General features: G+C 39.8%; 1 protein-coding gene across 1 annotated transcript in view; it reads right to left on the reverse strand.

The window, feature by feature from the left end:
• ABCB1 (ATP binding cassette subfamily B member 1) overlaps nucleotides 1-12,800 on the reverse strand; it is a 104,176-nt gene extending 91,376 nt beyond the window's left edge. Inside the window, exons 1-3 of the mRNA XM_059171010.1 lie at nucleotides 12,610-12,800; nucleotides 12,108-12,178; nucleotides 6,455-6,506 (exon numbers count right to left, since the gene is read on the reverse strand). Of these exons, the coding sequence (XP_059026993.1) occupies nucleotides 6,455-6,506; nucleotides 12,108-12,172 (117 nt within the window). The 5' untranslated portion in view covers nucleotides 12,173-12,178; nucleotides 12,610-12,800. The remainder of the gene's footprint in view (nucleotides 1-6,454; nucleotides 6,507-12,107; nucleotides 12,179-12,609) is intronic.
• Between the last annotated feature and the right edge of the window lie 4,974 nt (nucleotides 12,801-17,774).

A 17,774-nucleotide genomic window follows, 5' to 3' on the forward strand; every position in this document is an offset into this window, starting at 1 on the left:
TCAGCAGGAAAAATGATGACTGAAGAGGTTGAAGGGATGCAGGAAGAGGCCTTAAGTCTAGGAGGGCAGGCCGTCTCTAGAAATTGAGAGGGGGGGAAGGAAACATTTTATCTTGAGTCTCCAGAAGGGATCCTGCTCTGTTGACACCTTGATTTTAGCCCAGTGAGACTTCAGATCCCAGAACTATAAGGTAATAAATTTGTGTCGTTTGAAGACACTAAATTCATGGTGCTTTATTACAAAAGCAAGAGTAAGTAAGTACACAAAGTCCAAAAAAGGATAACAAAGATAAAAGGAATCAAATATTGAGGCTGAAATGTTGAAGAGTGACACCTTTGAGTTTATAGCTTCTTAGGTGGAAGTCCACCCAGGTGATAAACCCAAGGTCCGTGTTCACAAGTATAATTTATTAGGGCAGGAGTGAAGGCTTTTGGAACTGAAAAGGTCAAAGAACATCAGGCCAAGGAGTCATTATTAAGGTTACCCAAATAAAAGAATGATGAGAGCACAAGTGAGAGAAGTAGAAGCAGTTACATGCCAACGTCCTCAATGGAGGAACAAAAGTAACTACAAATTGGTAAAGGAAACCGCTGCAAATGGATAGAAGATACTAAAACTGTGTGGAATGAAACTGAAACGGGAAAAGTCTTGCATGAATTTGGAAATGTCTATGTGAAAGGAGATTATGCTGAGTGAAATAAGTCAAACAGAGAAAGTCGATTATCATATGGTTTCACTTATTTGTGGAGCATAAAGAATAGCATGCAGGACATTAGGAGAAGAGGAAAAGTGAAGGGGGAGAAATCGGAGTGGGAGATGAACTATGAGAGACCCGACTCCAGGAAACAAGCAAGAGTATTAGAAGGGAGGGGTAGGGGGATGGGTGAGCCTGGTGGTGAGTATTAAGGAGGCCACAGTTTGCATGGAATGCTGGATATTATATGCAAACAATAAATCATGGAATACTACATCAAAAACTAATGATGTACTATATGGTGACTAACCTAACACAATTTAAAAAAAAAAAGAAAAGAAAGTATGAAAACGTCCACTCCATTACTGAGTCCTGGGTTAAAGAACCTTAACCTCACAAGCTAAGATGACAAAAGAACAAAAGACATAGAGAGGAGTGTCTGGGTGTCTCAGCCAGTTAAATGTCTGACTTTGACTCAGGTCATGATCCTGGCCAGGGAGGGGGATGGGGTACGGTGGGGAGGGGTGTCCCTGCTCAGTGGGGAGCCTGCTTCTCCCTCTCCCTTTGCCCCTCCCAGTGCTCATTCTCTTTGTCAAATAAATAAACAAAATCTTAAAAAAAAATTTAAAGAGAGGTAAGAAAAAAAAAATCAGCAGACTGCAGCATCATGGACGCCAAGAGACGAGCATGGTGGAGAGATCAAGCACTACTTAAAAGTCAAGATAGAATCAACACATGTCTACTGAATTTGGTGAGCAGTAGGAACAGAAGCCAAGTTATAATATGTTAAGAAGTGAATGCAAAGTGAAACTAACACAAGTAAAGGCAGCGCCTGTGTGTGAAGCAAGCAAGAGAAGAGTGGCTTGAAGGATGCTGTTGGGGAAAATGAAGACACCGCCCATGTAAATGCCAATGGGAAAGACCCAGAAGGGAGGGAGAGACTATAGATACAGAAGAGAAAGGATAATAATAGTAAAGTCCTTGAGAAGGCAGAGGATGTGGGACTCAAGGTACAAATGGGTGAGTTACTTTTTTTTAAGAGAGTAGGAGAGAGTGTGGGGGGTGGGGAGGGGCAGAGTGAGAGGAAATCTTCAGCAGGCTCCACACTCAGCGCAGAGTTTGACATTGGACTTGATCTCACGACCCTGAGATCATGAGCTGAGCTGAAATCAAGAGTCGGGTGCTTAACTGAGAGAGTCACCCAGATGCCCCTCATGAATGATTAGTTTTAAGAATCAGATTCTTGCGACGCCTGGGTGGCTCAGTTGGTTAAGCAGCTGCCTTCGGCTCAGGTCATGATCCCAGCATCCTGGGATCGAGTCCCATATCGGGCTCCTTGCTTAGCAAGGAGCCTGCTTCTCCCTCTGCCTCTGCCTGCCATTCTGTCTGCCTGTGCTTGCTCTCTCTCCCTCTCTCTCTCTCTGATAAATAAATAAATATCTTTAAAAAAAAAAAAAAAAAGAATCAGATTCTTCCTCTGTTACCTTAGGAGGGAAGGAGGAAGGATCTGACCCAGGGAGAGACAGGCTTGTATATTCTGTTTGTGAAATAAAAGAAGAGCTCATCCACCAAAGGGGGAAGAAGAGAAGAGAAGTGGGAAATTTGAAAAGTGTAGAGGTTTGACTTAGCCAGTGAGAAGAGGAGGGGTAGGATTCTGGCTGGGAATATACCTGTTGTGAGGTGTGTGACAACAATCAGGTGAAAGAAAGCAGACCGTGATGCTGTTTGGATAACATGTAAAAAGATGATTTTTAGTTTGGGCAAGAGAAGCAGCTGCTGGAAAAATGGTGGGGCAATGGGCCAAACATCCAGAGAGAATAGTGAGCAGGTTGAAAAGAAAGGAGATGGCCAACTGATTTAAGCTGCTCCTCCAATAGGTCACTCCAGGGGCACAACAGTTTCAAAACATAATAAAGGATGTTAGTGTACAAGCAGATGGCTGATGTGAAGGGGGTAAATAGATGATTGCACCTGTGAAGGTCAAGGAGCCATTATCCGAACACCATAAAACTTATGCAAGATAGTAGGAGCTCTGAGAGCGGAAAGGGAGACCCTGTGCCTGGTGCTAAAGTCTTCAATGATGAATGACCAGGTGGCCAGAAGATAACGGCATAAAGAAAAAGACTCTTTGATTCTGGGCAGATAAAAACTTAACTGATCATAAACTATCATAAATGATTCAAGTTGTTAAAGGCTCTAGCTCTGGAGGGGTACTTGGGTGGCTCTGTGGGTTAAGCAACTGCCTTCAGCTCAGGCCATCATCTCAGGGTCCTCAGATGCTGCGTCGGACTCCCTGTTCAGTCGGGATTCAGCTTCTCCTCTCCCTCTGCCCCTCCCACTGCTTGTCCATGCATGTGTGCTCTTTGTCTCAAATAAATACATAAAATCTTAAAAAAAAAAAAAAAAAAAAAAAAAAAAACCTCTCTAGCTCTGGAGTAAGCAGATTGTGGCAAATTCTGGACCTGCCCTCTTACTAGCTACGTAAATCTGTGACTGTGAGCGCATTGCTTAACTTGTCTGAGTCTGTTTCATCATCTAGCATAAGGTCAGCGCAACCTCGTAGGTTATCAGGTCACTGTGCTTAACAAGTATGTGGCACAGAGGAAGCACTAGATAGGTAATAGATCTTATCTATTTAAAAAAATTAGTTTTTCAATAAGATACAAGAAGTAGAACGTTCAGAGTCGAAACCGGCGCACCTTTCTGGCAAGAGCGTGTAATCTTTCAGGAGTGCTATGTGTAGGAACCGCAGCCCCACTGGTATTTTTCTTGTCCTGATTTCCATCTGTTCCGTTTCCTTACTTGCTTTAGATTTTATTCTACTTTTATGTTTCTTGTTCTGTTGAAACAAGGCCCAGTATTTTTAAAAAAATGCTTGTAGAAAAACTTGAATATCGCCTACCTCTTTTTGATCACAAGACTTTCTCAAGACTGCCAAAAAGTCTCATAGTAGAAGTAAGGTAGTACTGTAAGCTGAAGACTTGCAGTTTTGAAAGACCTGTATCCAAGGCTGGACCTTGGAGGGCATCTAGAACTTGGATTTAGGGTTGGGGTTAACTGATAAAAGTGGCCAAATTATTTGGCATAGGTGTTCTATGCTGAATACCTGCCTTCCTTCTATGAGTCTGGAATTCTGGTATATGCCAAGCCTATATGATCAGCCCCTAGCACAAATTTTGAGTGCTGAGTTTCTAATGAGTTTGTCTGATAGCATTTCACAGTTGTCCCAATTTAAGTGTGACTCCACTGGGCAAAGACTCAGGGGAGCTTATGCCTCGTTTCTCCTGGACTTCTGCCTCACTCTTTCCTTTTCCCCTTTTGATTTTGCTTTGTATCCTTTTGCTTTAATAAATCTTAGCCATGAGTATTACAAGTAGGACAATGTGCTGAGTCCTGAGAGTCTCTCTTCTGAGTGAATCACTGAACCTGAGCTTTTGGGGGGCCCTGACACATGAGTTTTTGTCTTAGCTGATAACATCAGCACTATACTGTGAAAAGTTCTGAATGTGTCCTCATGTCTGTAAGTTTTACATACAAGTTCAGTTCAGTTTTCTGTGTCAGCTCTTCAGGAAAAAGACATGAGGAAAAGCCATATAAATAATACAACTCTTCCTCAAAAGGCTTGCAGTATATTCCTTCTATGCTATCTTGAGCAATGTGATTGAGAACATGAACTTCACAGGTCTGAATCCTGGCCCTGTTGTGTACCAGGTGGGCAAGCTAGTATGTCTGGACTCAGTTCCTTTACCTGAAAGATTAGAATAATAGTAGTATGTATCTCAAAGGGAGTTGTAACAGTTAAATGAGTTTTATGTACTTATGACAACACATGGCATATAGTATTGTATGTGCTGTTATTCCCTCACACTTAAACTCCAGATTTTTTTCTTCCGTGGCTTAAATTGTATGGATGGTATTACCTCTCTATATTAGATTTATTAGATTTTCTTTTTTTAAAAGATTTTATTTTTTATTTGACACAGAAAGAGACAATGAGAAAGGGAACACAAGCAGGGGGAGTGGGAGAGGGAGAAGCAGGCTCCCCATTGAGCAGGGAGCCCGATGTGGGGCTGGATCCCAGGACCCTGGGATCATGACCTGAGCTGAAGGCAGACGCTTAATGACTGTGCCACCCAGGAGTCCCTAGATCTGTTAGATTTTCTAAAATGAGACTTAAAAAAAAAAAAAAGATTTTATTTATTTATTTGACAGACAGAGATCACAAGTAGGCAGGAAGACAGGCAGAGAGAGAGGACGGGAAGCAGGCTCCCGGCCAAGCAGAAAGCCCAGTGCAGGGCTGGATCCCAGGACCCTGGGATCATGACCTGAGCCGAAGGTAGAGGCTTTAACCCACCAAGCCCCAAAAATGAGACTTTTTTTTTTAAATTTAAGCTACAAATAATAAAAAATAAACCAAAAAAGACAGAAACATTTTGGTCTCAAAATAACAAAACTGAAATTAAATCTTGGGAATAAACCATATATATATATATATATATATATATATATATATATACACACACACACACACACAATATACATATATATAAACTTTTTAACATAAAAGACTCTTTTAATAAATAAGAATGAAGTATAAAACAAAAACTGCCCCTTGGTCACCTGAGTAGTCTTTTTTTTTTTTAAAGGTTTATTTATTTTAGAGAAAAAGAGGGGGCAAGCATGCATGAGCAGGGGAAGGGCAGAGGGAGAGGGAGAAAAAGAATCCCAAGCAGACTCCAAGCTGAGCATGGAGCCCAACATAGGGTTCAATCCCAAGGGCCTGAGATCATGAACTTGAGCTGAAATAAAGAATCAGACACTTAACCTACTGAACCACTTGGGCACCCCCCCCCCCCACCGAGTGTCTTTTTAAGAATGCCCCAAACATATAGTTTCATTCTCAAAATATTCCAAAGAGAGGAGAGATAGGACAAAAGGTGAAACCATAGCCAGAGCAACTTTATGGCAAGAAGATGACCATGTAAGATTTTATAGTCAATTTGCTAATATCTGCTTTATAAGATAGCCTACACCTCCCTCACCACCAACTTTTAAAAAAACATCTGATGTGTTATGACTGAATTATAAAGTATGCACTCACTGTCAGACTTCATTTGTTCAGTAGTGTTACAGGTTCTCGGGAAAGAATAAAAGAAGGACCCAGGTAGAGAGAGACCATCATCCAACCACAGCTTTAAATCCCTGTCTTATTCTAAATCTGACACAAGAAAAATTCTAAGCAATGACCATGCAACCAGAAAATGAGATGAAGAATTTTATAAAGGTTTTCAAATTAGAGATTATTATTCAGCACAAAGAAATGATGACAGGTACTAGGTTCATAGTCATAAATAATGCATTGCTAACTTCTATTTTTTGGGTGCCTGAGACTTTGACCTCAAATCTGCCAGAATTTGAGAGCCACTGATGACAAGGAAACTTGTATCCTATTAGAACCACACTCTACCTAGTGGCTGAGACCAATCACAGGAAAAGTGCTTGCATAGATAACAGACCAGAAGCCACATAAAAAAATTAGCAGAACACTGAAATGTAAGCCAAGAAGAGTGGCTGTTGAGGCTCAATCATAATACGACATGATTGGCATTCCACTGAAAACAAGCTAACTTAAACCTATTCATTTCGCCTCTTCATTAACATATGCTCCAAGACTATTATTATACCAGATGAAATATCTCTTTTCTAGGGAAGAAATCAAATTTCCAAAGCAATTTGATCACTAAGTAAATTCAGACTCACCATTGCAAATGTACTGACAGTTGGTTTCTTTTCTTTCTTCTCATCTTTTTTACTGAAAAATAGTAATAGATTACACAAAACTATTAAAATTACATAAATTTTTAAATGACCAAATGAACATAGATCCTATATTTAATAATAGGACAAACACATTTGTATTATTCCATAAAACCATATGTTAATAGTATGATCCCATTAATGAAGTTTAAAAATATTTACATGTATTTTAGAAATCTGTATATGTGATTATCACTGGGTATTGAGATTTCTATCAAAATATTTTCTTCTTTGTACCTTTGGTATTTCCTAATTTTTTATGATGAATACACAGACATACAACTTTTGCAATTATTAAAAATAATACTAGGGTGCTTGGGAGGCTTGGATGGTTAAACATTTGCTTTTGGCTCAGGTTATAATCCCGGGGTCCAGGAATCAAGCCCCGTGTTGGGCTGCCTGCTCAACGGGGAGTGTGCTTCTCCCTTTCCCTCTGCCCCACCCTCCTGCTTGTGCTCTTTCTCTCAAACGAATAAAACCTTTAAAAATATTAAGAACATAAGAGAACGTACTGTTTTCATTCTACAGTCTCCAATTTACAATGGTTTGACTTTTGGATGCTGAGAAAGGGTTATGCATTCAATAGAAACTCTGCTTCCGGTAAGGAAGCTGGATGTTTTCCCTGGGCTAGCAACATGCAGTACAGCACTCTCTCTTGATGCTGGGCAGAAGCAGTGACAGACAGCTCTCCGTCAGCCATGAGATCATAAGGGTAAACAACCCATACACTTAAAACCATTCTGTACCCATACAACCATGCTGTTTTTCAGTACAGTATTCAATAAATTACATGAGATATTCAACACTTTGTTACAAAATTGGCTTTGCATTAGATGATTTTGCCCAACTACAGGCTAATGTAAGTGTTCTCAGCACATGTAGGGTAGGCTAGGCTAAACTATGATGTTCAATAGGTTAGGTGTATGAAAGGCATTTTCAACTTACGATATTTTTAACTAACAAAATGGGGCTGGGGGAAATACCTAAGTTAAGGAAGATCTGTAATTAGAAAATCATTCATATTCTCCAGAGTTAATTCTCTTAATCATTATCTAAGCAATGCTAGCAGTAGATATTCTATCTACATACTACCTACATATTATCCTCAATCTTTCTACGAATGGAGAGTGGTGGCAATCAGAAGCTGGGCATAAACTAACCTAAGAAGAAAGGTAATTAAATCATTCTCTCTCAGTCAGTCTAATTCTGAAAGGAAGTCTGGAGCCCTAAATGTACCATTAAGGCAATAAATCGAATCTAGAAAAGCTATGATCAGAAAAGATGGTCTGTAAACTGTCAGAAAGCTGTCCTCAGGAATAAGAAGGCTGATTATTACTTTGAGCCCAGATTCAAATGACTCTAGCTATAAGCTGTTTTCCACTCTGTGTAACAGCCACCTAGAACATGAAAGCCAGCTAACCAAAAGAAGCCTCTGCCTCTTTATTTTCATATGTACCAACTAAAGACTATTCCAGAGAAGAATCACATGATTTTTATACAGATTTTCAAGTTCAAAAGTAAATTCGTCTTTGTCTTTGTTCTTTATGCTAAGCAAGGTCAAAGAATTGAAGAGACTTCTAAAGGAAAAAAAAATCCACAGCTTACTCCATATTTGGCTTTAAAGTGATGTTAGACGGACATGAAAACACACAAAATACACAAACATAACTCTTCAGAATTGGTCCCACCCTATTCCCAATAAAGCATGGTTTCAGTATCTCTGGAACCAGGATGAGAGGAAAAAAGCAGTCACACATAATTGAATTTTAGCTCCAAGCCTTTTATTTATTTTTTCATTCTCTAAAACTGCTCCTATTCTGGAAATTTTATAATATTTCAAATACTGGCTAAGTAAACACTTCCCATACACAATCTCATTTAATCTTATCTCAATCTCTGTGAGGCAGGCACATTTTTGTCCTTCTGTCAGAGCTGAGAAAGCTGCAGGTGAAGAGAGTTCAGGAAGTTGCCCAAGGTCACACAGCTGGAACAAAGCCAAGTTTAAACGGAAAAGCCTGTCCCCTAAACACTAAGCTACTATTCAGGGCAACCTCAGATTTCTAGGATACTGCATTATATAAAAATACATTTCCACATTGATCTCTCATCCCTACTAGATCATTAATTTATCCTCATCAGCTTGAAACACAGGACTTATAAAAAGCTAGTCTCTTATCAGACCTTTAGAAATACATATATTCCAAATGATACTATCACCCAACCAATATACATATTAGGAAAGCCACATGCTTCTTTTTAATTCCGAATTAGAACATATAGTTAAAAAAAAAAACTCACAGAACAAGAGATGGGATTTGTGGTTATCAGAGGCTGACAGGGCGTGGAGACGAGAAGAATTTGATCCAAAGGTACAAAGATAAGGCTGTCCCAGGGGTGTAAAGTACATCAGGAGGAGTACAGTCAACAGTTCCATATGATACATAGGAAAGTTGTTATGAGTAGATCCTTAGAGTTCTAATCACAAGCAGAAAAAAGTCTTTTTCGCTTTTTCTTTTTATTGTATGTGTATGAGATGCTAGATGTTAACTAAACATAGTGTGATAATCATTTCACAATATACATAAGTCACAACATAAAGCTGTATACCTTAAATTTACATAGTGCTGTATGTCAATTATATCTCAATAAGACTAGGGAAAAATATACAGTTATACCAAGAATAATTAAAATCAGTGATGATGAACACAGCTTAGTAAGAATTTCTCACCTAAAAAACCCACAATTTTGTGTTAAAAGAAGTCTATAGGCAGGGTAAGAAGCAATAATAAAATGAAGGTATGAGTAGGCTCTTTACCACCTCCTTCCACATAACCTCAGTACTTCTTACTCCAACATCCCTAAGTGGTTGAGTATTTTTTTAAAAATATTTTATTTATTTGTTTGACAGAGAAAGACACAGCAAGAGAGGGAACACAAGTAGGGGCAGAGGGAGAGGGAGAAGCAGGCTCCCTGGTGAGCAGGGAAGCCCAACGTGAAGCCCAATCCCAGGACCCTGGGATCATGACCTGAGCCACAGGAAGATGCTTAAGGACTGAGCCACCCAGGCGCCACCCCCTCCAAGTGGTTGTATATTAAGGACATAATTCTTTAAGGTATCAAACAAAACAAACAACCTAAAAACAAAAAGGGCAGTATCTTCCTTCCACTATGCAGAGTTTTTTTCTTTTCGTGTATATGAATATTTTCATTAAGAAAACTTTCAAATAGAAAAACTGAAAAAGAAAAAACACTGATAATGACTACCCACACAAAATTCACCTAGACTCAACAATTGTTCACATTTTGACCATACGTTCTTTTATCTAAGTCAGTACACATTATCATCGTTAATATTTTGCTGAGCCATTTGAAAGTAACTTGTAAACATCGTGGCACTTCACATTTTCCTACCATTTTCACATTTCAGAAAATAGCAATTTTTATATCAACTAATATCCAATCTACTGTCAAATTTCCTCAGAATATTTTCTATAGGTTTTTCCTTTTCTGATTTTGAACTTAGATATAATCGAGGTTCACATATTATATTGGATGGTTTTGTCTCTTTATCTCTTTTTTATCTTTTTTTAAAAGATTTTATTTATTTGACAGAGATCACAAGTGGGCAGAAAGGCAGGCACAGAGAGGGGGGAAGCAGACTCCCCGCTGAGCAGAGAGCCAGATGCAGGGCTCGATCCCAGGACTCTGAGATCATGACCCGAGCCAAAGGCAGAGGTTTAACTCACTGAGCCACCCAGGCACTCCAATCTCTTTTTTAAATCTATAAGTCCTTCTTCTGCCTCCAACCACATTGACTTTTTATAGTAATAAGATGTCTTGTAGACTGACCTGCATCTGGATAGATCAGTGTCAAACTGAGTCCAAATTGGGATGTGTGTAAGTATAAAATGCACAGCTGATTTGAGAACTTGGTATGAAAAAGAGAATGTAAACTGTATTATTAATAATTCTGATTACATATAGAAATATCTTAGATATTCCAGCTTCTTTAGAACATACCTTCAAAATTAATTTCACTTGTTTCTTTTTTAGTTTTTTAATGTTACTACTAGCAAATTAACAATTACAAATGGGGCTAACATTATATTTCTATTGGACAGCATCAGTCTAGAACCTTGATAGGGTTCAGACCAAAATGTTTTTGCAAACATACTTCCCAGGTGGTGTCATGTCACTTACACAGGACTCCACTGAGTGATGCTAGGTCTGATCACTAGGTTAAGATTGCTAACTGCAAAAATCTCTCCACTGAAAATCCTCACTTTCTTTTTGCCTAGCAAACAGTTGGGATAATCATTAGATACAATTTTTCTCCAAATGGTTTGAGATCCATAACAACACTTGCCTGAGTCAGTGATAACAATGCAGGTTCCAATAAGTTAGCTGGCATTCTTCTACAAAAAATATTCCTTTATTCTCACTACCTTTTCCCACCTTTTTTGTTTTCCTCTTCATTTCAGAATTTTATTAAAGATTCATGGACTATAATGTATACAGTATTTCACAATCAAGTACAGTGACCAGCTCTTGTGTTCTTTTTGAACAACAAAAATAGTCCAGGTTCATTTTTGTATGTGTCCCCCCATCCCAACATACATGGTTGTAATTAGCCATTTCTCCAGGGAGTACAGCTTCCATTTAGTGAGGAATGGTATTCAGAAAGGAAGATCTGGCAATAAGTGTACTCACTGCTACTGTCCCCTTCAATGGATAGAAAGTGAACTATTTTAAAACTGAAGTACAGTTCAAATTTAATATTGTTGTTAAAACCTTCTTTGATGTCCCTACTTACATTTTTCTTTTACATTGAAAAGCTTCGTTTCTAATAATAATATACTCACTAAATAAATAAAATCGTTAAAAAAATAATATAATAAAAGAAGTTGTTCTTTTAGTTTTGTTTTTTTTTTTAATTATTACAATTTACAACTAAGAATGAACCTATGGAGCAAAGTTTAAAATTTCCTGTATGGACACTGCACTGGGATCAAAATTTACTTAACATTTCCCTATGTGGTTCCATTACCAATGATTACACACGAGGCTAGTAGCTTCCTAGTCCTGCAGTCCTCTTTTTTCAGAATTTATTCTACAAGTGTCAGATATGCATTTCCTTTGAAACAATAACAACATCAACAAAAACCCACGTTTAACACCTACATGTGGTTTTGGCTTTCTGTCCCATCTGCCATGCCACAAACATGCAATGTTTCTGTGACCAGAACGTTTATGTTTTACCGGAAGCAAGAGACTGGACCACGGAGCAGAGCGCAAGCAGCACATGTCCGGGGACGTGGGCGAGCAACAGCGCTCGTGAAGCAGAAAGTTCATGAACCACAGAAAAGGATGTGAGAGCAGTGGCGTGTCAGGGGCAGGAAGGCTGAGAAAGAAGCTCGCCAAGGCCGTGGGAATGCGTAAACGCAGTCCTCCACTCAGCCAGAGAACTTCTGCAGAAAAGCCATTTGCGTTTAAGGTTAAAAATACCATCTTCTTTTATTTCAGAGCTGGAGACTAGAAATCCATCTCCCAAATTTCTCAAGCCACGCACAGTATGAAAGTGAAACAAAGTGGCTACCTTTTTTTGCCCATTTTCCAGAAGTTCTTCTCTGCTCTTCCATTACGGCCACCTTCAGGATCCATTGTGACCTGAGGAGAAACCGCAGGCCACCGGTCAGATGGGGAACCCGCAGGAGGTGGAGGTGACAATAGTCCACGCCGGCAGCTGGAGGGCGGCGGCGCATCCTGGACTTTGGCGGACGCCGCCGCGGGGGCTCTCGGTCCGGGCTCCTCTCGGGGCGGTGATGTTGCCCCGCGCACCTGCCGCGGGCTGGGAAACCCGCTCTCCGGACCGCGCCGGCTCTTAGCGCTCAGGGCAGGGCAACCCAGTGCGCTTGGTAAGCGCGGAAGACTGCGGGCTGGGGTGCTCCAGGAGCATCCCGGGGGGCTTGCTAAGAGGAACCTTCCCCTCCCTCCTCTCAGAAGCCCTTCTCCCACGGGGACCCAACTCAGGAAATTGGGGAGCCCGACCCTTCCTGCGAACTTGTCCCCATCTGGCCCTCAGCTTCGCGCGCCCCTACCTCGGACTTTCCTTCGGACCATCCACCAAGATGTCAATTTTGGAAGAAGAGAGATCGTAAAGGAAAGACCGGTCAGACACGAACAACGGACTCGGCTTCTTAGAGCCGGGAGGAGCCGCTGCTCGAATGCGCCCGGGTTTCCTGCGTCCCTGGGAGTGAGGCGAGAGCTCACAGCCCACACCCTGGCGCTCCCGTGCCCAACCAATCAGCCTCATCACTCCGGCTTGCTCTGGGCTGTGCTCGCCTTAATGCTGATTGCAAGAGGAGTTACGTAAACAGGCTGGATTTGCGGGAGGAATGTCCTCTCCTTTCTCTTGCTCTTCAGTAGAAGTACCACAAGAGAAATGCGTGTCAGCTGGATCATGGGGGACACTACACATTTAGAGAGTCATATCTCTACATGTCTGCATAACGCTCCATATCCATGGAAATATTTATATTCATCAATTTCCAGTGAAACCCAATAACTTCCATGGGTCTCGAGTAGATAATAGAAATTTTCTTTGCCATTTCATCTAATACCTTTGATAAAACAATCTCCGACCTCGTCCATTCTGTAGTTAAGGCAAGTTAAACTTAGCTTTCTAGCAGCACCTGGAAAAAAGCCAGGTGAAAATTTTCTCCAAGTCTTTCTTCACTATGTTTGGCGGTTTCTGAGGTGTAGCTGTTCATCTTTTATTTGAAGATAAATGGAAGGAGAGAGGAAGATTTTTGAAGTACGTAAATAGAAAATGGACATTTCAGAGTAAAATTAATATTTAGAAGTATGTGATCTTTACAGGTTTTAGCCATCAGATCAATGTCCACGTTTTCCCCAAGGCATTTCTAACTTGATATTTTAATTCGGATTATCTTTAAAAAGTATCATACGTTAGCATATTACTTTAGTTGAAATCTAATTCCATATTTACTGCTACCGTTTACTATTTTTTCTTGTCCACTGTTTTTTCTCACTTTGATGAAAAGTGCAATGTTCACAGGAAGAATTCATAAAGCAGTGTTAACTCACATAAGAGCTTTTCTTCTTATAAGCCTAGGGGAAATAAATGTTTTTGTCACCTTTAGCCTTCATTCTCTGACCTACACCTGTGCATCTCAGCCAGCTGCAAAAATTTAAAAGAAGAAAAACTTTATTTAATTGTGCTGTGTACTTTGTGCACTAGAGTACACCTGTGCCTCTCAGCCAAATGCAAAAGTTTAAAAGAAGAAAACCTTTATTTAATTGCATAGTGTACTTTCTCTACCTTCTTTAAGAAAATCATACTTGAAAGCCCTAATTTTCTTTCCATCTTCTATTCCAAATATTCCATGCCATACTCTGGTTTCTCTTCAGATTGTATACATCTTTCACTTTTTACCAAATATCCTCTGAATTGATTTTTTTTTTTTCTTAGCCATACAGTCAAGTTTCTTTACAAGCTATAAATTAGATTTTCTACCAGGCTACAAATTTTCTCTATGTTGTAATTGGATATGCACGTGACAGCAGGGGTTCACTGGCTAAAGGCCTATCACCAACCCTGTGGTCCACCTGGAGTAAATGTATAAAGCTTTCATCTTTTCCACATCCATTTTTAATTTGATTCATGATTCTGCCCTTTGTTTCCACTGTTGTTTTACTTTGTCCCACCTTCAGCTTATGTAGTCTTCTTATATTTTATGTATCCATGGAAATGGCCTTAAATCCTCCCTAAAACAATGCAGGATTTTTTTAAAGTTTAATATTATGGTAATAATATATCTACAGGCTTAAGCTTCAGGGGAAAACCTCTATCAAGAACATAAGTACTTTAAGGAATAGCCCAGAGAGTATATTTTTTAAATTTTAAATTTTTAAAAATTTGTTAATCTAAATTCAATTTAGTCCACATATAGTATATTATCAGTTTTTTTTTTATTTTTAAGTGTATTATTAACTTTAGGCGTAGAATTCAGTCCTACTAAATTCATCATTTGCATATGACACCCAGTACTCATTACCTCAAGTGCCCTCCTTAATGCTCATCACCCAGTTACCCTTCCAGCTTCTCTCCAGCAACCCTGTTTCCTGTAAGAGTCTCTTACGGTTTGCCTCCCTCTTGTTTTTATTTTATTTTATTTTTCCTTCTCTTCCCCTATGTTCGTCTGTATTATTTCTTAAAGTCCACATATGAGTGAAATCATATGGTATTTGTCTTTCTCTGACTAACTTCGCTCAGCATGATACCTTCTAATTCCATCCACATCATTGCAAATGGCAAGATTTCATTCCTTTTGATGCCTGAGTAATATACCATTATATATATGTCATATACATAAAATCTCATATCTTAATCTATTCATCTGTTGATGGACATCCATAGTGCAGAGTTTTTAACAAACCTCTCATATATATATATATATATATATATATATATATATATATATATCTTTGAGTTTTTTCACTCCACTGGCATGAAAATATAGATATACAATGTGATGGACCTAAAGCAAAGGACTGTTCTAGCTACTTCTGAGCTGCAGTTTTGCCTTCTTTAAAAGATTTTGACTCCTGTCAGGCATTTCTTCCCAGTACTCCTGGTAATATCTAACAGCTGAACTTGGCAGTTCCTTCTCAAGCTTCCTTGATTTCCAGTGAAACCCAAGTCTTCCCTCACACAGCTTCAAACAAGCAGCTATTTTTCCTTTGAGAAGTGTGCCTTTCCATAATTCTGCACCTTCCTGTCCTCCACCGGCATGCAGTCCTTCTACCAGCTCATCTCTGTTCTCCCAGCACTCAGTGTTTGTGTCCCTGCACACCCTGTGGGATTAACACTGGCTAACATATACTAAGCACTGGCCATGTACCAGGAACTGCCCAAGCACTTGAAAAAGATGAACTTGTGGGATCATCACCAGAATCCTATGAAATAGGCACTATGACTTGTTGCTCCCATTTTACAGGGAAGAAATTGAGGTTTGTGTTATTTTCACATAGTTATCTGATTGGTAAGCAGCTGACCCAGCTCTGGAAAGCAGTCCAGCCACCCTAATTACCTCTTAATCACAAGACTACGCTGCAGTACACTATTATAGTGCAACTTGTTTGCACTGCCTTTTGAGGCCCCATTAGACATTTTCATCTACGACACTGTCTTTGAAAACCTGCAATGACTCCGTACCACCTCCTATAGCATATTTAAGACTTTCCACCAGCTTTGGGACCATCTTCATCTACCTCACCTCTTTCTAGTCTCTCCCTTACCCCCAGTACATACATACATACACATTTGTTCCATTTCAGCCTCAGATGATCGACTCTCTTCATCCTCAGTGGAAATCTTTCCACATGTAAATCTGCAACTAAATTGATTTACAACAGTTTCCATCTTCAGTATCTGACTCCACTAAACACTTTGGGAGTTAGAGTCAGAAAAACAGATTCAGTGTCATTTCTGCTGTTCTGTTGCATAAGTTTGAATGGGTTACTTAACTTCTCTGTTTTTCAGTTATGTCTTTGTGAGACAGGGGATAATAATGATACTGTATGGTGTCATGGAAAGATTAGGCGATCTGTGTATTTAAAAGGCTAGTACATCACCCAAAATAGCCCCAAATATTCAACAGTTGTTATGCATTTATAAAAATACCCCTTCTCAATTGATTTTTACCTTTCCTTAACACTCATTAGCACTCATGTATATAACTACATTCATTTATTCTCTGTTGCCTTCAGTAGAGCGACAGAGAAAGGAAATCCAGGTGTGAATAACATTGTACACCTTCATGGCCACTGCCCCCTGCATCTGTCACCATGAATACTGAATACTGCAATAACTTCAAAACTGGTCTTTCTACTTCTACGTTGACTCCTATTTAACAGTCTTGCTCCACCCTCTCATCCCCAAGTTCTACTGTTAAAGACTAAGTCAAGTCAAAATCTGTCACTAGCCCATGGTTTCCTCTCTTACTCAGACTAAAATACAAAATATTTCCCATGGTCTGTAGTCTCTGTGTGATCCGGCTTCCTCTCACTTATAATCTCATCTCCTATTATTCTTCCCTCATTCTGTTCCAGTCTCATTAGCCTCTGCTCTTTGTTTTCTGGCTTTTTATTTTTTTAAGATTTATTTATGTATTTGAGAGAGAAAGAGAGTGTGTGCGTGTGCACGTGCACGCACACACGCACGTTCAGGCGCCAGCATGAGAAGGGGCAGAGGGAGAGGGGAAGCCAGCTCCTCACTGAGTGCGGAGCCCCAAGGGGGCTGATCATCCCAAAACCCCAAGATCATGACCTGAACTGAAACCGGAAGTGGGAGGCTTAACCGACTGAGTCACTCTGGTATCTCTCATCAGCTTCTATTTTTTTTTCCCCCCAAAAGACTTTATTTATTTGTTTGAGAGGAAAGTACGATCAAGGCGGGGGAGGGGGGGTGTTTGGTGGTGGCGGGGGCAGGGGGAGGTGCATGCAGAGGGAGAGGGAGAAGCAGGCATCTCCTGAGCAGGGAGTTCCAGGAGAAGCTAGATACCAGGTTCCTGGGACCATGACTCCTGGGATCATGACCTGAGCCAAAGGCACCTGCTTAACCAACTGAGCCACGCAGGCGCCCCTCATCAGCCTCTGTTCTTTGAACATGAAAGTATGCTCCCACCTCAAGGCATTTGCACATACCATTACCTCTGCTGGAAACTCTCTTCCCCTAAGACAGTTGTACAGCATGACTCATTTCCTCATTTTTTCAGATCTTTACTAATATAGCACGCTATATTGCTTAAAGCATCTTGGTAAATGCTCATGAAATAGCACATGGTAAATGCTCATGAAATAAATGTCAAATAAATGAATGAAAAAAATAAATGAGGCACTTGACTCAGGAATGTGTGGACTAAGTGTAAAATTATATAAAAGTTTTTGATTCTAAGATAGAAAATTGTTTTTAAATTGTATAAGGTAGAAAGATTCTAAGATAGAAAATTGTTTTTAAATTGTTATAAATCGTGTTTGTTTCTTTCCCTGATCTCTCCAATAATTCATGTCCCCTATTTCTCCTGGTCCTCTATTTCACCAATCTGAGTCCAAGTTGAAAGTTCAATATTGTGAAAGAAGACATACAAGTTTGTGTCAATGAACATAATTGACCTGAGTCAGAGAAAGAATATACCTGAAATTTCCAGTCCAAAGATCAAGACAAATGATTCAGTTGCGG

This window comes from Mustela lutreola, chromosome 4 (genome assembly GCF_030435805.1).
Source record: "Mustela lutreola isolate mMusLut2 chromosome 4, mMusLut2.pri, whole genome shotgun sequence".
Classification (NCBI taxonomy): domain Eukaryota; kingdom Metazoa; phylum Chordata; class Mammalia; order Carnivora; family Mustelidae; genus Mustela; species Mustela lutreola.